This window comes from Ischnura elegans (genome assembly GCF_921293095.1).
Source record: "Ischnura elegans chromosome 13 unlocalized genomic scaffold, ioIscEleg1.1 SUPER_13_unloc_2, whole genome shotgun sequence".
Classification (NCBI taxonomy): Eukaryota; Metazoa; Arthropoda; class Insecta; order Odonata; family Coenagrionidae; genus Ischnura; species Ischnura elegans.
The window spans coordinates 8080213-8102048 of NW_025791658.1; the positions used below are offsets into that span (position 1 = coordinate 8080213).

General features: G+C 39.2%; 1 protein-coding gene across 1 annotated transcript in view; it reads left to right on the forward strand.

The window, feature by feature from the left end:
- Positions 1–16452, forward strand: part of LOC124172671 (protein artichoke-like) — a 34206-nt gene extending 17754 nt beyond the window's left edge. The window contains exons 2-6 of the mRNA XM_046552126.1: positions 1941–3499; positions 4335–4989; positions 12649–12927; positions 14376–14587; positions 16208–16452. Of these exons, the coding sequence (XP_046408082.1) occupies positions 1941–3499; positions 4335–4989; positions 12649–12927; positions 14376–14587; positions 16208–16376 (2874 nt within the window). The 3' untranslated portion in view covers positions 16377–16452. The remainder of the gene's footprint in view (positions 1–1940; positions 3500–4334; positions 4990–12648; positions 12928–14375; positions 14588–16207) is intronic.
- The last annotated feature ends 5384 nt before the right edge of the window (positions 16453–21836 follow it).

Sequence of the window (21836 nt, forward strand, 5' to 3'; positions counted from 1 at the left end):
TAGTAACAGTGGGATCAATAAGTTGCGTACTCTCGTCAGATAGGTTTAACGGTGTGTATTTATTGTCTGCGTCACAGATAGTTCTCAGGAGATCCGAGTAAGATTTCTCGCTGAAAAAATATTTCCGTGACTGAGAATGTTGTGAATTGTGCTGATTCTTGATGTCTACGATACCCCTTCTACCAAATTTTCTGGGCAACGTGCTCCTCCCTATATTCGAGTTTTTTATGGAGCATATTTTTCTCTGTCATTTGGGAACGAATTTTTCTTTGTAGGTCGTCTAGATCTGTTTGTGACCATTTGATTATATCAATGGAGTTTGTCAGGAGAGAGATGGCAAAGGTATTAATTGAATTAGTGAGGTTTTTGCAGTTTAATTTCGTGCGAACAAGTTTCATGGTTCTAATTTGGAATTCAGTCGAAAGTTTTTGCTTTATCGTAGAGTGGTCTAGTCGTCTTGCTTGTTGGAATCCTAGGTATTTGTCGGTATCTCCATTATTCATGGCCTCTGTCGTTTGCCCATTTTGTAGTGGAATATCATTCCTGTGTACTTAACCTCGGACTATTCAGATTTATTTCAAAAAATCTATTTAAAATTTCATTTTTTTATCCTTAGAAAATGTTTCAGTTAAATTGACTGATTGATTTATATTATTATTAGATCATGCATACCGCTTGAGATCGTCCAAATAGATAATATGTGACAGAGCATGGCATCTTGGCTCATTCCCTTTTATTTTGACTCCATATTGAGTATTATTCAGCAGGTTTGACAAAGGGTTTAGCGCAAGGCAGAACCATAACGCACTCAAACAGTCACCTTGAAATATTCCCCGTTTCATTTTGATATTATTTGTCTGCAATGGACCCTCGTAAGTTTTTATGTGCACGATAGTGCTCCATTTTTTCATCACGGTATGGAGGTGTTTGATATTATCTGGGTGAATTATGTACATTTTAAGTACTTCTATAACCCAGGAATGGGGAACAAAGTCAAAAGCGCTTTGTAATCTATGTAGCAATTGTGTAAGTTCCTCTTCTATCCTTTTTTTGTGTAAGAATCATTGAATCCATTATTTAAAGTTCTTTGCTCCCTTCGTTTCCCCTGTGACACCTCTTTTGTTCTTCCATTAAAATGTGGTTCCCTACTCTATGGTTGTTATATTTCTATATTATTATTACGATTATTGTCTTTATTATTATAACTATTTTTTCCTTTACAGTTTCTGTAGTTTTTACTAAGTTTTTTAGTGTAAAGAGCAAGGGTTACCACCAAGATAACTCTTCGCTACTGAATTGCGTTGAGAAATTTTCTCGTGATATGACAGGTTGAAATTATTACAGACTTTTGCAATTTGATGTATGTATTAGGATGAAGGCTGAGTATTTTGAAACTGCTACATGTATAATGAAGGATCTAAGGTTTTCCCGGAGAATGGACTGGAGGAAGATTTTTCGGGTTTTCAGCCGAGTCCAAGGGGTATTCTGCACCGACGTTTCGAAGGCTAAGTCTGCCATCGTCTTCAGGGTGAATGGATTAGCCAAGAAGTGTCCGTCCCAATGCAAAGGTATGTAAGACGGACACATCTTGGCTAATCCATTCACACTGAAGACGATGGCAGACTTAGCCTTCAAAACGTCGGTGCAGAAAAACCCTTGGACCAGGCTTGAAATCCGAAAACTCTTCCTCCAGTGCTATATGCATGTGCTTTGGTATGACACTGATATCTGAGGTGACAATTGGAGCGATACAAACCTGTTTCACAATCAATTTTTTCTCTATTGCTAATTCTTGGTACTTATTTATTTTACGGCAATTTTCTTTTCGATTTTATGCGATAGTTGTACAGTAATATCAGCTATGTAACAGGTTGCATAGCATTCTTGTATGCTTATTATAGTTATAATTTAATTTTTTATCAATATTCATCTAATTTCAGGTTCAAAGAATGTCTGCAGCTCCAATGCTCAGAAGTCTTATGGTAACCATGGGAAAAGGGTGCATTTACATCGCCATAATCGTGATATCCATCATTGGTTGCCATTCTGAAAAATTGGCGACTGATAGCAGCAAAGATGGAGTGATGGCGGGCTTCCACTGTAAAGCTGATCCCAAATGTCTCTGTTTCAAAAGGGAGAATGATACAATCTATTCCAAATTCTGCGAAGAAAAGGTTATATTAAGCCGATCGGTACTCACGTCTACGGTACACTTTAATATGGAATGCAAGGCGCAAACGGAGGTGGACCCTTATTATTATCTCTCCAATTTTTTATCCACCAACTTCTCATCTCCAACCGATATGGATTGGGCAGAACTTCTCATGTACAACTTCTCCAACTTCTCATATCCTATGTCTCCAACTTCTCATATCCTCCAAGTTCTCCTAACCTATATGTATAGGGCAGAACTTCTTGTGTCTAATTGCTCAGCACCGTCTAGTAATCATTCAGTCCTACTTGGAGATTGGAGTACAGGTAGTATTGGTGGCTGGAGAAATCTTACACTGGATGTTTTCACAATAAAGTGCGAGGAGTCAAAAATATTCCACTTTCCCATGCATCGTTGGAATGCCTTGGAAGAACTGAAGATACTCAAAATCATCTGTCCAAAATTGTCGATTATTGACGAGGACCTTTTCTCAATGATATCAAAAGAATTAGAGTTCCTTCAAATCACAGACACGGAAGTGCGAGATTTACCAAAAAGATTTTTCACGGGCATAAAAACGATAAAGAGGTTGGATCTTAGCCGAAACAAGATCAGATCATTTGAAAGTAGTTTTCTGAGCAATATGCGGAATCTAGAAGAACTCTATCTCGGTGAAAACGAGATAGCAACCATTGACGACGATATTTTTCTCAAAACAAAGAATTTGATTCATCTCAGTTTAGGAAGAAACTCACTCAAAACATTACCGACTAGTTTGTGCAAGCTAAAGAAACTTGGAACTCTGAATGTAGAATATAATCTGATCACTTTCATTCCTGAAGAATGTTTAAACAGTCTCCCATCCATGTATTTTTTTAAACTTAGCGGTAACAAACTCTTAACATTCGGACTCCCATCGGTTACCATAACACCCAACCACTACAAAGTAGTGAGTTCTGACTTTCCAAACTTATCTTCAATTGCTGAGCGGTCTGAAAACTTAACTAATGCATGGATCGGCTGGTCTTTGGCCAAGTATCTTCATCTGGACAATAACTCCTTATCGTCCCTTCCGGATGAAGCCTTCTACGGAATGAACCACCTTAAAATCTTGGATATTTCCAGCAACAGAATTACGTATTTACCTGAAAACATATTTTCCCGGAACAAAAAACTATATATACTCCGGGCTTCGAATAATCTCCTCACTCACATTCCGGCGACACTGTTGAAAAACAACACCGGACTAGAAATACTGGACCTCTCCTTCAACCTCATTGAGACTCTAGACTTGGATTTCTTCAGTTGTCCAACTCCATTTTGCTACGTGCATATCAACAACAACAGGTTAGTTATCTCGTAGTTCACGTAGTTTTCCGGGTTGAGTCGAGTCGAGTTCTATCGGTTACAAATCTTACGAGGCCAGTAAGTTTAATAATATCCAAAAAGAAAAAAAGTCATGAAATTCAGGTAATAATATCGTTTTTAAATTCGAATCGTCACTCTTATGCCTTGTCCTGGGATTTCATCCTACCGTCTGTCGTTTTAGGTCTGCCGTCTTACCAACCCTTTGGCAGAGTATTTTCAGTGAACAGCTGCATCGCTAATATTTCCTTATGCCATGCTTTTTTACCCTTCATTTCTTTCTATATTCAAACACCGACTTAATTGAAATGAAAATTTAACATTTTCTTGAAGAAAAAAATAACTTTAACGTTCTTAGGGAGTTTTCCCGATTTTGAAATAATTACCATAAACGTTACTTATTGTCATTTATTAAATCAGGTTTAAGTTTCGTAATGCCAAAGGAACCAGGGGATTGCTAAAAGTAGGAAGTAATTTCGAGTATGCTTTATCAGGTGTAGAAATTACCATACTCGAATCGATACACGAGAGTAGATATGAACTCGACTCGATACTCAACTCTAGATCAAAATGTGTTACTCGCACATTCCCAACTATTAGAATAACCTAATACAGTGAAACATTTTTATAACAAACGCCAGTGTAACGAAATATTCAATATAACACAGTTATTTTCCGTCCCGTATAACGAAACTTGCCGTACAACGGAACTTCAGTTTTACGAACGCATTTCGGCGGTCCGTAGGATTTCGTTACAAAGACATTTCAATATAAGTGAAAATATATATTAATAAATAATTTTAACATTTCTTTACAGGTTCCGCCATTTGCCAGAAAAGATATTTCAACCATTCAAAGAAGCATGTAACCGTATATGTGAAGAGTTTTTTCTCGACATGAGCGGAAATCGTTTGGAGGATGTACCAGAATTGTCGATTCCGGGGTTAACACACCTAAACCTATCAAACAATTGTCTGACTTTGATTAAACCGGATATGTTTACGCAAACACCACGTCTGTTGGAGGTTAATCTGTCCCACAACCTTATTCATACCATTGAAAATCCATTGAAATTTAACGAAATTAAAGTTCTCTTTAGCATTAATTTGATCAATTTGACAATTATCGACCTATCATCAAACCGACTAACGGTTTATCCAAGCATAACTCCCGTCCTGAAAACCTTAAAACACCTCAATCTCAGCAGAAATTACATCACAGAATTTGCGTTTGAATCGGAAGCAGAAGAAATTATTCCGAAAACTGAGTTCTCATTAGAGATCGTTGACTTGTCACATAACCGTTTAAATACGGGTGACTTAGATGAGAATTTGTTCTTCGAATTTAAAAATTTGAAGCACCTGGACCTATCCCATAACCGGATCGACCTGGAGGGATGCATGGAGTATGTGGAATCCACAACTCTTGTGTGGGGATGCTTGTCGCCAATACACTGGCCCTCAACATTGGAGGTGAGAATCTTTGGATTATATACATTACAAAAAAGTGATAAGTGGGACGTGAAACTCGTACATACAATGAATACAGTATTTATGCCTTACACGTGAATAAATGCAACATTGGAGCGATGACTGGAATTATATTCTGATTTTTAAAACGTATTCTTGACTTTTTCAAGGCCAATCCCTTAAACGGTGACGTGCCATCTGAGATACCGCTGCGATTCTAAAATTATGAATATTTTCAAAATTGCTATTCCCAAATTTCTACAATCCTTGTGAGTGTCATAATTTTTTATATAATAAGGACAAATCACTCTTGAAATTTAACGTTCTAGTTATTTATCACTGAAAATTTGCAGCTGATTTTTATAAGCGGTCTGTAAGACCTCACCTCAACAAATTGGAAAAACCAATAAACGTAATGCCGGTGGAAGTGAATCAAAAAGTCGTAAAAAACTATTCATGGTGATTTTTAAAAAAATAATAATAATTAATAATTTTTAAGGAAGCATTTTTAGTTGCAAACCGTCGATAATGAAGTACTTAATTTAAACCATTTCTTTTCAATGTTGCGTGAACGCAACGCAGACTTTGCGGTTTTTTTCTCCGTATTTGTTATCGATAAGTAGTTAATATTTTTAACATAGGTAGTTCAATGCTTTCTAAAATTTTATGAATTTTTCTACGGAAGAAATATTTTAACTTTTGTTTTACAATGGCCTTTTCATTTACATGTAAGTCGTTTTAGGTTATGTTCTAAGTTTACACATTATATTAAATCTGAGGCACTCGATGATTATATCTCCCTGCAAATACAATGATGCATTTGTATTCTAGGCCATTGTAACAATTTGGGTGAATTTGACTGAGTGGTTTTCAAATTATTTAAGAATAAAGCAATTGTTGCGTTCACGCAACATTAAGAGAAACCCGGTAATCCAGTGAAACGGCACCCGCGGCGGTAGTCGTGTAGAGCGTTTCTTTTTGGATTGAAAAATGAAAAGCTTATCAAGAATTTGTTACCTTTTTATGGTGAAACTTTAGTTTCTGGCAATTGTACGGTATTTTAGTCCTAAATATACATCTACATAAGTGATAAAGGGTCTTTACTAGGATGTTTGGCTGGTGGTGAGTTTTCCCCGAGTTGTGACTGTTTGATACTTCTAACTTCGCGTATCGAGAAAGATTCAATCAGCGTTTTCTTGCGCTATAGTGGATATTTACTGTGACCTAAACATAAAAGATGCATAAAAAGGTTGCTATGGATTTGTCCAAAAAATTGCCCAGATTTCTGTAGGCGTCTGGAATTCCAAGATATACTGGCATCCTATGGTAAGAACGATCTGTTTACCACAGTTGACAAGTATGCTAAAACAAGTGGGTATGTAAGGGTTAGCAAATACATCGTAAATTCGTATTTATGTGGTGTTGTTGCCTAGGATCAAAGGGAAGGTAGTGGGAGGGAAAAAAGCATAGTTAGGCTGGGACGGGATATCCCGGCACCAATGGGTCTCCGTGCACAGCGGGGGTTGGCGAGTGAGCACAAAGAATGCAGAGGTATGAAGGATCACAGTATCGCAGTATTTCCTGGGAAATTCATGCTCACTGGCCGCTGAAGATAATGAGGCTCCAAATGAGGGCGCAGGGAATGTCTAAAGAATTTTTTGAGAACTATGAGTGACGATGAATGCCTTGGGATTCCAAGAAAAATATTTCTTGGGTTATTGACTCAGGTAATGCCTCAAAGGGATAGCTTGAACACTGGGGATTACGGTATATAGAATATATATACGGTATGTACGGAGTTCCATCTGCTTTTACTATACCTGTGGTTGTCTGATGAACAATCGTTTCCTCCAAATTACCTGATCCCACATTTGCAGCCTAAGTTGCTCACTATCGCCAGTGATCATAGTGCGTGAAATTCTCAGAAAATATTACAATGGCTTGGTATTTCTTCTGTTATGATGTTTAGTGTAGCTCATTTTGTGTTACGTTGATAATCTATACTAACAATGCTTTAGTGCGTACATGAAAGAACAACTAATGTAGTATTTAAAATTCGTTCACATCAATATTTTATAACAGTATTTGTTCTACACTTTCTTTAGCGAGAAGCCAAGAATGTGCATTTCGCACATTCTTGGCTCCTATGTTTCTATATTGCCTTTTTTCCGTTAATCTCCCTTAATCTTCAGCGTTTACACTTTTTTTAAAGTATTTTTTTGCCCAAACTATAAATAGTGCCTCACTCAAGTTGCCAATTGCATAAATATATATTTATGAAACTCTGTATTGAACCGTTCGATTGATCGTCGGATTTTATACCCTGTGACATAATTCTGTGGGGTATCGTTAAAGTCTGTGTTAACTATAACCACTTCCTAGCAACCTCTGACAGGTAAACAACCAGATCAGTAGTGGACGGAGTACATGCTTGCCCGCTTGGCTATAGCTTTTCCTATGTGCTATTTTTACCATCATGAGTGTCGAATGTTTCGGAGAACTTTGTGTCTTGAGCGATATTGTTACTGTCTCTCATTGAGAACGTATTGAACATCTGTTATTAAAACTTATGAAGTTTGATCCAAGGTTTCTCCACATCAGTCTCGGCTTCCTTGGTATCAAAAGCAGGATATGGGAGCATGAACGTGCCACGGAAATGAAGCAGTGCCGCTTTGGAGCAATTTTGGTGGAACCAGGCCACACTGTAGTCCTATGTGATTAAGCCGCTTCTATCCTAAGGTTTATCTGAGAAGCTAAAGAGATAACTAGGCATCAGAAGAATTACAACAGAGAAGTTTGTATAGGAACATATTTCAAATGTTGGTTCTGATAAATTGTTTTTTTTCCTCCATTTTTAACTTTCCCGCTGTGAGTAGGTCTCTTTTATCTTGAAATGCTCTCTTCACTTTGGCTCTCCTGCTGATAGTTTCTTCCTTGCTTCTCCGGACGCTACTGAATGTGCTTCCCAAATAACAATATTCTTCCACCTCTACCAGTTTTGGCTCCCCTATCGTAATATTAGTCTTGACATCTTCTATTCTGCTTCATGCTATTATCTTAGTTTAGTTTGAGTTTATTCCTAGGTGATATGTACCCATTACCCTACTCATGTTAACCAGAATATTTTTCAAATCCTTCTTTGTGTCTAATATGGCGGCTATGTATTTGGAAAATGTAAGCATACCCATTTTTTTCCATGGATATTCACTCCCTATGTCTTTTCTTTGACTTAAATATTTTTTCCCCGATGTAAACGTTAAAAAATTGCTGGTGACAAAGCCAAGTATTGCCTAGCCTATTATAGTCTTGTCTAACCCCTTTCTAATGATTGCTTCTTCACAGCTTGGACTTGGTTTCATCACTGCTACATCGCTTTCACATAAACTGTGGATGATTTTCTTATCATTGAATGATATTCCAATTTTCCTCAGGATTCTGAGTATTGTGTTTCAATCCACAATGTCAAATGTCTTGCCCAAGTACAAGAACGCAAGGAACAGGATAGGTGGATGATTACGACATCCATTCCATAGATGGAGATTTCTGTTGCCAATTCCGTCGCATTTTTAATCAGTTTTAAAAAAGTCCGCTGCATGGTGATAAGTGCCATGTAATACGCTTTTCTCCAATATTTTTCATTTATATGCTGTTAACCCTTGAACGGCTAGCGCGCCCATATGGGCACAGCTGCAGTGGTCTAAATAATTTCGTATAAATTCCGACCCAAACATCATAGAGCATGCTGTTTTCGCCAACAATGATAACAATGTATCACTTTATTCGGTTCGTGTGCTTACGGCCAGTATTCATAACAGCAGTTGACTGTGGCTGGATAAATATTCTTACTCACTCTGTTCGAGGAGGCAAAAGAGAAAAAATGGCGAAGTGTCCCCAGTAAATGCGATTTTTTCCTTTTTATTTTTTATACTCCGCTAAGTATTTAATTTTATCCTCATAATGAATGTTGTCAACTTCGGTTTCTTTTGCCAGCATTGCGATATCTTTCGTCTGAGACAAGGAATTTGAATTTATTTTTGGGTGATCTCATATGGGCACGGTAGCCGGTAAGCGGGGGTGTCTTTTTTTGGCGGGTGTCCTTCGCTACAAACGTCGTTATTGGGTCTGTTATCAAATAATTTCGATATAAAACGCTAAGTTTTAGTCAATCTTTCATTTTTTCTTATGTCACTCGATTTAATGACTTCAATATTTTTTACGCATTTTTTTGTAATATTTCCATTAATGTTTAGTACAAAAAATACATTTTATACTATTAATTTTTTCATTTCATTTCATGACTTAAGAAATTTATTTTTCTCTGTTCTATTAAATTCTATTCTGAGTGGTTGTTGCTGTCTGCAGGAAGAGAATTTTTGGGAGAGTGGCGATGATGTCCGAAACAATTTGGTGTACAGTGACATTCACAAGGTTGCAAAATATGAGGGATTTTACTGTGCAGATAATAATCACTACGATAACAGTGGAAAAATGTTCACACTTAGGTCATTCATAAATATGATAAAGTACGTTTGTTTAGAAAACTATGTGCCAACCCTCGAGCTAAAACACGGTGAATCCCTGATAAAATATTTTGGCAATCATAGCTGCAAACAGTTCATACGGGGTGAACCTATAAGTTTCGGCTTTATAATATAGTGCTTCAATACTCCTCAAGATTACTTGGTGGACTTCAGCATATAACAGGGACTGAGTGCTGAATAAAAAAATAGCTACCATAAATTCGTAGGTAAATGCTCTTCGTATTTGCTTATCATGTTGGACAATTTATTAGAGCAAGCGATAAATCTTTTCCATTTCTTTTGAAATTTGTTTAGTAGCTTTCCTCTTATAAGTCAGCTGAGAAACAGAACTGTTTTTTTCAGAACTGTTCCATTGATGGAAAAATTGAGCTATCTAAGCAGCCCCCTGCTCCCATGCTTTTGCACGGGAGAAAAGGAAATATTGTTGTTGTTGGATAGAGTGACTATTCTGTAGTGACTGTCAAGCCACCTTGCAAATGTGTACACCGACTCACAAAGGTCAAGATTCCCACGTGTTACCTAAAAAATGGTACAGGTTAGGCAGGCAGCAGTGGTCTCTAGCTATAATATTTAGATGGGTGGAACTGATCTCACGGATCAAAATATCAACAGGTACAGGAATGTTATGAGAGGAAAAAATAGTGACGGTCCACATAAAGCTATCTCCTTGATGCTGTCATTGTAAATTCCTGGATCTGTACGGAAAATTCTGGTTCAAACATCCGAAGTAAGCCTTTAGGCGAGAGATTGCATAGGTGTTTTTGTAACGAAGCTGTACTTTTCCCAGACCTGGTGGTCGCATTTAATATTCCCTATCAAGTGCAACGAATCATAGAAAGTCTGATGACATATGATATGCTGGCAGAGATAGCCATTTTGTCCCGTCTCATAGACGCCGATGTTCTTATGAAGAATATTCTTTCCGCGCGCGCTCAGAATGTGCTAAGTGCCCAGGACTTTGCCTTCTATGAAATTCTGACTATCATACTCCGCAATTGAAAACCCAATATATAGTATTCAAAGACTCTACCAGCAATATAGGTCTAATTTTGTTAATAAACCCATTTATAACATGTTTTTTTCATTCAATAACTGTTTTCAAATCTGAGTTTTATACTGTTAAGTTCTTTGGACAGCCAAAAAAATGTTTAAACCGAAAACATATAGTATAATGATTTTAAATTACTTCAAATTACCAAATAGAAGAAGTATTATAGGTGAAATGCAAAAATATATGGCGTATCACGCAATAAAAATGAGAATTATAATGGTTCGAGCGATTCTTCAAAAGAATGCAGAGCGATGACCGGAACGACTATCGTGCCCATATGGGCATACTCCCTCTGGCAAAAGTTTTTATCTGAATCCTTGGGAAGTAATTAAGCAGTTTTTAACGGAAAAACAAAATAAAACTACAAAAAAAACTCCGCTGTTTAAGGGTTAATTATAGCAATAAAAAGTTATGAATTTGAAAGATCACATCATAACCTGTGTCGAATGCGATTAACCCATTATTATTCCCCAGACTATATTCAGGACTTCTAACTTCGGTTGTTTCGCAATTTCCGATTTATTTTGGCCTAATTAAGATGAATTCCTGGAAAAAAAATATTCTAATCAAATTATATGATTTTCAAAATGCTGCGTATACGCAACGCTGGGGAAACTCCGGTTAATAAATACAAAAAAGTCATTTTTTAAAATAAGGTTACGTCTTTTATTTTTTATCTTGATTTGTACACTCGACATCTTCGCCGGGAGTTAATCAGTATTCCTTTGGAGGAAATGACACATTATGCCTTCACGGATATGCTGGGGTATGTCATTTTTCCTAGAGTGTCTCGTATGTGCCCAGCGGTTTTTATGCCTAACGCCATCACTCAATAGAATACAATCGTGTGAATTAACACTAGAACCGCGGACGGGACTTTTTTGTCCCATCGCCCTTTTCAAATATTTACCATTCATGTACTAGTAGTTTAATCCCTTTGAAATTTACTGACTTTTACTCAATTTTTTACGTTCTTTAGAGTGGTCATATTGAAAATATTGTACAATCATTAATTAGCGTAAAAACGACGTTTTACCTAGAACCGCGCGATGGGACTTTTTTGTCCCATATTGGGAAAATATACAATGTCAGTTTTTTTGTACACTTATTATGTATTTAGCATAATAACAGTTTGTTACAAAGGGAATCGATGCACAGATACTCTACCAGTTAGAAGCGCAGAAGGGAATAATCTGTGCACTGCGCCGGCCGCCTGCTCACGCAACGCCGGCCGCGTCACCTCTGCCCGTCGATGCGCCCCTCTTGACAAACAACACTTTTGCTGTCAAAATAAGTTTACTGCATTCCTAGTCATTCTTAATGAAACGTTTTAAACATTACCTAATCACGTGTTTTGTTCGCCAAAACCACAAAAAAACCGTCAATTATACTTAGGCCCCTATTAGCCGAGGCAACCAGACGCGCAACCGGTGGCGCGTCCGGTGGAAATGCTCAGTCGCGGGGCATAGAATCAAATGAGTCCTATTAGCCGAGGCAACCAGACGCGCCACCAGACTTTCCAGTCGCCTGAGCCCCGCAACCGCGCCTTCCACCTTGGGTTGCTCAGGCCCCTATTAGCCGAGGCAACCAGACGCGCCACCGGACGCGCCACCGGTTGCGCGTCTGGTTGCCTCGGCTATAAGGGCCTTAAACATGACAGGATCAACGTATTTTGTCAATGGGACAAAAAAGTCCCATGCCGCGGTTTTGGTGGGGTTGGAAAGTTCAGCGGTTCTAGTGTTAAAATGTTGGTGGATGTGAAAAATTAGAGCTAGAGATACTTAAAAATAGTGTGTAAATCGAAGAAAAAATTATTCTGAAATAGAAACTTGTTCTGAGAATTAGGATTCAATAATGTTTCGTTAACGCAACGCTGAGGATTAATGGGTTATCATTCCTAATTATACCCTATTTTTCTCGTAAAATGTGGATAAAGTTGACTGTCATCGACGCCAATGACGACTTTTGTAAACCGTTTCCTTTGCGAAATGGGTTACAAGACATTAATAGGCCGACTTGAGGATCCACTCTCGCAATATTCGTGATCATGTCTTTCTAATTTATTTGCAGGTCATCATACTTTCCCATAATGACATCGCCTACATACCAAAGAATTTTCACCACAATCTGCCAGAGCTTCGTTTCGTCGACCTAAGCCACAACAAAATAAAACGACTGTGGCACGAAGATCTGCTTTTCACCAGGGTCCGGGACTACATGGACCTCCGTGTGGCCCCGAAGGACTTTGATTACCTCCCCATTGAACCTCCCAGGCTCCCAGGCTCAAATAATCTGACGATCGACTTGAGGCACAATTCTATCTCTTCTCTGCAACTCCCAGACGATAAGGTAATATAACATGTTGAATTGATTGATTGATGATGCGGTGGGGGATCAGCTGCTAAAACACTTAGACCTGTAGGTCCATTGTGCTAACCACCGATAACTGATAACCCATAGAGGCCTATGTCCTTAGCGAAGGACAAGAAGTCCGCAATGGGAAGATCTCTTGCCTCCTTGGTCTGTATAAAAGGTGATCCCAGGTGTCTATATCGAGTACTCATGATTGCAGGGCCCTCAAATATTAGATGGGTAGTTGTTTCCTCTCCCGTCTCACACCACCTACACCTATCTCAGTCTGTTACCCCCCAGCAGGTGCATGTGCCTCATTACATGATAGTGTCCCGTAAGCAGGCCTACTACCGTTCGCATTGACTTTTGTTCATGAGGAGAAGTCTTCTGTCGATTCAAGGAGAGAGCTCTCCTATAAGGGATCTAGCCTGACGTAACCCTGTTGTTTCTCGCCAGATATGGGTGATTCTCGCCAGAGTTTTTGGTAGATCACCACCGTCTGGTTGCAGCCATCCCCTTTGAGGGGCCAAATGGCACCATTGGTCTTGGGCCAATAGGGTTCTGTTCCGTGCCGGCCCTAGCCAGTTAATCTGCCTTTTCGTTGCCGGTAATACCTGAATGTCCCGGTAGCCAGGTAAAGTTCTATTTTTCAACGGCTTCCCAAGATATTGAGAGCCTTGTAGCATTTAGCCAATAGCTTGGGCCTGCACCAAGTTGAGTTCAGGGCTTTTAGAGCAGCCTGACTGTCGGTGCATGTATGGATCGGTCTCTTACAGAGACCGGTCTCCTTAATAGCGTGAACACAGGTTAGGATAGCAAAAATTTCTACCTGAAAAATTGTGGCTTATCTACCTAGGGGGACATGTATGCTCCTATGGGGAACATGTTTCATTAATATCATCATAGAATTCTCAAGATTAAAGTAGAATTCCGCGGAGAACTAAACAAGCATTCCTAAAGCCCCCTACGCTTTGAGCCCTTCCCATTTCTCTATGATAATGGTTCCCATTTCTCTTGGATAAAGGTTGTCACGGTCCAAGGTGCGTAATAAATTTTAAAATAATGAAAACGAAATTTTTATACAGTGCAGTAATTGGGGTATGCGAATCTTAATATAAGCCTAAAATAAACGTTATTATCAATTATGAGAGATTAAACAAAAATATAGTCCTCTTTATGTTTCTTTGTTTTTAGTTCAGATTATAATATGCTCCACAACGAAACTTTTTTGCGCACATTTTATAAAAATGAATTATTTGTCCAGAATTAACAGTCCCATGTCGGTAGGTGGTTGTGTGACAAAAATACATGCTGGGTGTTTAACGGCTAATATTTTTTAACTCGATTTCCGTAGGAAAATGGTGCGAAGGCAAACTCAATATGGAAAATAGACTTTCAGGTCTGGAGTGGACATAGTATCAAATTTTTCCTTTCCCTCTTTCCAGACTGGAGTTGTACTCCCCGGATGCGACATTGACAGCAAATTTTCCCGTGTCAAATTACTCCTGGGACACAACCCTTTCGTTTGCGACTGCGAGGTCTTCAAGCTCCTGCGTTACGTCTCCAAGGAAATGAGGCCAATGTCGGCGTTGGAGAGGCTCTATGGAAACATGCTTGTAGGGCCAGCGGTCATTGATTTACAGGACCTCCACTGCTCGTAAGCATCTACAGTTTAAGTTGATTAAAAATGTTAAAAATATAAATATCTATGTCTTAATCAGTACGTTTCTTATTCTCTTACGTTTGCTACTCCGACAACAATCACCACCTTTCATAATTTGTAAGAAATTATTTGTAACTAGCGGCGAATAAATTCCCCGACAAACCATTAAAATTTAAGTTCCAACATTCATCCATTCATTTTAAGGACCACGCTATTATTCACGCTGTATCACAGTGACACTATGAAAAGCTTACAAAATTAATTGATCAGTAACACAGGAGGAAAGGGAAAAAGTCCTGATTTTTCATGGAATATATACTTTGATGTGATTATTGGTGGAAATAAGATTATGTGCCAATGAGAGTGATAAATTATTGTAACTTTACGTGAAAAAATAAATCAAAATTAACGAGGGTATTGTTCAAAAAACCGGGTCTCGGATCCCAATCAAAGTTTGCTGTGTTCTGTACCACTTTTCTGAACTCACGGCGGTTCACCTTGAGCGTGCTCGAAACCCAACCACTCTTCTAGCCAATCACAGAAAAGCGACAGATGAGAAAGTGTATAAGATCCCACAGTCTCTCTCCGAACTCCGAGCAGTGAACATAGCTCTCCAGCTACCAGTGTTGCCAAGCCGAATCTTTGGAGATTGCACATCGCTCGTTCTGCCGCCCCCGAAAGTACCGTTATTCCCAAGGATGGCAACACCGGTCGGTCGGATGGAGAAGAGCGGAGAGGAAAAGGGAATGGGATGGAGGGAAACGGAGAGGTGGAAGGGGCAGCGCTTCTCATTGGCTAGTTTCTATTTTCCACCCAGCCGCCTTCAGTTCGGAAAAATGGTATAGTCTATGTAGAGCTGTCTACGAATAACCTTCTCATATAGGATTACGTAACTAATAGTTCAAACAATCACTGCAGTTATACATTCGCAGGGGTAATATATTGCCTCAAAAACTATTTCATTTTCACAATCAATGGTATCCCTGTGGTTATGCTCTTTAACTCCTTCAAATACGTCCCAGGATAGATACAAGCTTTTTATTTGAAGAATTTATTTCTAATTCTCATATTGAAAATGCACCCTGTCATCATTGTTAGCATGTTATTCACTGATATTTTTCTGCATAGAAAACTTATTTTGCAATACAGCAGCGTTTTCCCATTGTTTCACACGGAAACCCAGTTCCAAGTGTTTTATTTTAGGAATACATTAAGTTATCTTGGTGATGGGCGCGTGAGGTTTTGATGACATCCCATGGTTCTTATTTGACCCACTGTACGTGCTTGGTGTTAGTTCTTATACCTTCAAGTCACACAAATTTTCACTAAATGCTACCAGTATCTAATCAAATTTTCATTTCAATGCCCTCCCATCTCAAATGGCAAAAAATTGAAGTTTAAATTTATTTTTTTAATATAAACCACTTTGTATGTAATGATGGAGAGAAAAAATATATATGTTTTGGTCCATTTAGTTTTTACGATGTGTGTGCCCCTTGAAAGAAAGATCTAGTTTCGTGAAATGGTGATCGAAAACTTTTGACCAATACTCGGAATCCTTATTTCCCGAATGAATTTCTAATGAGTGAATGAATGAATTTTTCGTGTTTACAGGAAGCCAGACTCGGTCAAGGGAAAAGCGGTCGCGGATGTGGAGTCATGGGCTTATCATTTGTTGCCCCTGATTGGATTCTGTTGGAATGAGACTGGAGTTAATTCAGTGTCGGGACACAAGACAACCAGCTCTACTGAAGCAGGAGCAGTACTTGAACCACCGGAATAGTGATGGTGGTCTTCCGTTCACAATTTTAGAAATTCTCTTAACATTTTTCAACAATAAAATTTTTACTGTTGTTTAACAGAATTTTTTCGTAACTTTTCAAAGTTTTCCCCAATCAGCATTTAAATTTTTCCGTTTTTAATCAAGCTTTATTTGGCGCAAAAATGGTATTATGAAAGTATTCTTGGAGTGCTTACGAAGAATTCCGGGAGCATCCTCTTACATCTTGCGCTTCCCTCTTCAGTGCACAATAAGACATACTACCTTTCATTCAATCTAAAAATCCTATTCTTTTCCTTCCCCTCCCTCGATTACCTAACATTCTTCCCTCTATAACACTGTTTTCAACATCCCATCCTCGCAAAGTACTCACTCCATCCACACCTTCTGCCTTCTCCGTATCTCATCTAAAATCTGCCTATCCTCACCCATCATGTCCAGCACTTCGTCGTTCCTCCTCCTCTCCGTCCATTTCACCCTCCCCATTCTTCTCCATACCCACATCTCGAATGCCTCCAATCTTCTCTCGTCTTCTTTCCTCAGTGTCCACGTTTCCGCACCATAGAGAGCTACACTCCACATCACACTATTCACTAATCTTTTCTTTAAATTCTTACATAGCGAACCTCCCAGAAGCTCCTGTCTGTTCACGAACGCCTCCTTTGCTAATGAAATTCTCTTCCTAATATCCTTATAACTATATGCAATTACAATGTGCTGCCTAAATGGTTGAACTGCTCAACATACTCAAGTTTTTCACCACCCACCTTTATCGTAAGTCTGACATTCCTCGCTCGTGAGACTTTACAAAACCGCATAACCTTGGTCTTCTTGTGATTAATCCTCATCCCATATTCCTCGCAACGCTCGTGTAACGCATCCACTAGATCCTGAAGCCCCCTCGCTGACTGGCTAACCACCGCCTGATCATCAGCGAATCTCACTGATCTGAACATCATTCCTCCCACTTTTACTCCAGCTTCTAACTCATCCCACGCTTCTCTTACCATCTCCTAAGCGTAAACGTAAAAAAATAAGCGGCGATAGAGGACAGCCTTGCCTTACACCTCGGCCAATGCTTGCCCACCCAGATTCCTCGCCCGCTACCCTCACTTGCTCAGTCTGCGCCATACACAGATTACTAATCAGACGCCTATTCCTCCAATCTACACCTATTCACTTGAGAATATCCATCAGCTTAACCCAGTTCACCCTATCAAATGCTTTCTCAAAGTCCACGAAACAGGCATATACGTCTTGGTCATATTCTAGGTTCCTCTCGACGAGGGACCTCATTACTGCTATTGCATCACGAGTTGGCTTCCCTTTTCTAAAACCAAACTGATCTTCACCCAAATTCTCGTTTGCCCTCGCCTCCATTCGTCTGTTCAATACCCTCAGTACAACTTTCGCCGCGTGAGATATTAGGCTAATAGCTCTATAGTCCATTCACTTAACAGCTTTCTTCTTTTTCGGTAGCGGAATTAGAACCGTCTTCATGAAATCTTCCGGCCAAAACCCATCCTCATAGATCCTGCGAGCTAGCTCGAAAAACCTTTTCCTACTATCCCTCCCTAGATTCTTCAGCAGCTCGCACGGGATATTGTCCACGCCTACTGCTCTCCTGGCCTTCATATCATGAAGTGCTTTCTCTATTTCTGAATCTAATTTCCCCGGTCCAAGATTATCCTCCTCCTTTTCACCTTCTTCCTCTAAAGCCAATCTCTCTGTTCTATTCCTCCCTTCATAGAGATCCTCCACGTATTCCTTCCATCTACTCTGTACCTCTTCCCGCTCGGTTAGCATCCTTCCATCTTTCACCTTAACGTTAGGCATGGTTTGCCCTCTTTTACCGCCCGATAGCGACTTATTTGGCATATAACGCACCTACTTTTCATTCCTACTGAAACTTTTCCATTTCCTCATGCTGTCTTTTCCACCAAGCCTCCCTTGCCCTCTTAGTTTCACGCCATAATCGATTAATAATTTGTCTATACATTCTTTTGCCCTTTTCTGTGTCCACGTTCTTCCACTTCCTCATCTCCTCCATTTTCCCTAATCATGTTCTCCGTTATCCACGGTTTATTTATCCTTCTACGGTCAACTTAACCAGTTGACTCCTCAGCCACTTTGACTATTCTAGTTTTAATATTATCCCAACTTTCCTCAACATTTTTTGTACATTCAATCTCCCGGGTGCTATTTGCAACAAGTTCCTGATATTCTCTCCTCATACTCCCCTTCAGAGCTTCTACATTCCATTTCTTCGCCTTCCTAACTTTCATAAGTCTTTTGAATCTGACGTTGCATTTCATAAGTACTGAATTCTGGTCTAAATCCGCATCCGCTGCGGGGAAGCAGCTCGAGTTTTTCACACTATTTCTAAACCTCTCCTTTTACCATGATGTAGTCTATCTGATATCTCCCAATGTCCCCAGGACTTTTCCATGTGTACCGTCACCCTTTGTGATGATTAAACCAAGTGTTTGTAATGAATAACTTGATTCTCCTGCAAAATTGTGCTGGTTTCTCTCCCCTTTCGTTCCGAAATCCTAATCCAAACTCTCCTTCTTCGTTTCCATCCCTCCCTACCCCGACTAAAGCGCTCCAGTCCCCCATTACTACCAGATTTTTCTTACCCGGTGTTTCTCTAATTATTTCTTCCAGCTGTTCGTACACCTTATCTACATCTTCCTCCCTATGATTGCTTGTGGGCAGGTTAACTTGAAACGCCACAAGGTTGGTTGGTCCTGCCTCAACTTCTACCACAAAAATTCTATCGCTTACCTGCTCTATGCCTACCAAACGCTTATCATATTCCCGTTTAGTACTAAAGCTACCCCTCGTTGACTTTCCTCTCCAACACAATGTATAACCCTGTACCCGTCACTCCAGTAGTCCCCACTATCCTTCCACCTAACTTCGGATAGACCCAAGATATCTATCTTCCCTTTCTGTATTTCCCTTTTTATATTTTCTAGTTTACCCGCCCTCATCATAGTTCTCACATTCCATGTCCCTATATTCATCGATGCCTTCTTCTTCTCCATCCTCTTGGTCTTCTTGTCCTGCTCCTGGGATGCTACTGCTGATGCTGAAAAAGATGATGATGATATGTCTCTGCAAGGATTTCGCATGATACGGACCCCGAGGACCTTGCCGATTTCGTTGCCACCTACGACACCCGCCCTTCAGGGCTGGGTCTCGCGATTAGACCATCCGAGGCTAGTTTGATCAAACTCCATGTTTTCAGGAAAGAGATAGTTGGTAGGGTTTCCCACTTCCATTCCAACAGTGTTTTTTACGTGACACCATCACGTGGACTACCTTTCGTCTGGCTCCTACCCTTCGACCTATCTGGCATGGGTGGCCCTACCGGGAATAATTGCTAATTAATCCCGCCAGCGCAGATCTAGGGGTCATATGAATGCGCAAGCCTTTCCACCGCGACCGGGTTATAACCCAAGGGAAAGTGCAAATATGGTCGAATGCAGAAATTTAGTTATTGATATGATATTCTGCCGAAGCACCATAGGTTCGTGTAAAACATATAGTATTGTTCATTCACTATACAATGAATCATTTTACATTGTTTAAACGTCGCTGCGAAGCAAGGCATATTTCCAACATGGAGTTATTCCTATTTTGTGGTTAATTTTAAGAAAGGAGAACAGTTTTAATGAGTATAACAGATGCTTACCTACTAATAACATAACATACGCTTTTTTTGCATTTAAATTGATTGCTTTCCGTAGACGATAAAGCTCTACTTAACTCTTTAGTCTTACAGATGTAAGCACTTTGATTGTCCGCTGCTAAATTTAAAGTCCTATTGAAAAATCCAGCCATTTTTACTATATTCGTTCTTTTTTAAAATATAAGCATCAAAAATATATTAATATCGATGTACATTTCAATAAAATTGGACTTTACTCTTCTTTATGAATGAGTTGAATAAAATATATTGCTAATTTTTAAATATATAATTTAACAATGAAAACCCACTCTTTTTTTTAAATAAAAAAGTTGCAACACATAATGTACCACCATAACATGCATAATATTTTTTAATACGCTCAATTTGAACTATTTAAAGCATGGCAATAATTAAAAAGCATTGTTCAAAGCATTATAAATCCTGGATGACAAAAAATGGTCAATGCACCCTCAACGAACAGTCCATTGGCCCAAAGAATTTTCGCACAAAGTGGCCAAAGATGAGGATGCTGGTAGATACAGAGGACCATCCGCCCTCAAGACATAATGTGAACTCTTTTTTCATCGAGCAGTTGATTTTTGAAAAACCAAAACCTCTAAGCATAAACTGGAAAAGTACTGCGGGCGAAATATTATGGCTTCACGCATACAAAGCCAAATAAATGGAAAGAAGTAACATTACTCACATCCTCATAATGATTAGCAGGACGAAATATTACGTCCTTGGCATGCAAAGTGATAGAGGCAACTCCTCGTTGTAAATCTTTTTTACGACAAGAGAAATGCTCAAAATAATAGTGACTAGGTTGATAACATGTTTGGACTTTAATTTCTTAATTTTGGTGAGCCAAAGAAAGTCATCAAATGTTATAGAAAATATAAATCGAGGCATAATAATATGATGAAGCTGTTGTGAACTGAAAGAAAATTGGATGAGATAAATTGTAATGAAATGGAAGGCCGGAAAAGTAACCTTATTTTCTGAGCATTATTAGTGAGATTTGTGTATTTAGGAACTGAATACATCATTCGTTGCTGCTGTATTCCCAGCGAAAACTTCATTTAATACTAGATGCGCTGAACTTTCCAACCCCACGATAACCGCGGCATGGGATTTTTTTGTCCCAATGACCAAATACGTTGATCCTGCCATGTTTAAGTATAATTGACTTTTTTGACCTTTTTTGTAATTTGAGTGAACAAAACACGTGTTTAGGCAATGTTTAATGTTTAAATGTACAGCAAGGAGAAGCGTGTTGGTTGTAAGCTCAGACCTGCAGACGCGCCGGGCAGAGGTGACGCGGCCGGCGCTGGGTGAGTAGACGGCAGGCGCAGTGCACAGATTATTCCCTTCTGCGCTTCTAACTGGCAAAATAACGGTATCTGTGCATCGATCCCCTTCGTAATAAACTGTTACATATTATGCCAAATACAAAATAAGTCTACAAAAAAAACTGAAATTTTATGTTTTCCCCATATGGGACAAAAAAGTCCCATCCCGCGGTTCTAGGTAAATCGTCGTTTTTCTCGCGAACTAAATAGTGTACAATATTGTCAATATAACCATTTGAAAGAGCATAAAAAATGAGTTAAAGTCATCAAATTTCAAAGGGATCAAACCACTAGTACAGGAATGACAAACATTTGCAAAGGACGATGGGACAAAAAAGTCCCATGTCAAGCCAAAAGACAATGTCAAACAAAAAGTCCCATGTAGCCAAAAGACCATGTAGCTTCAATTGCGTT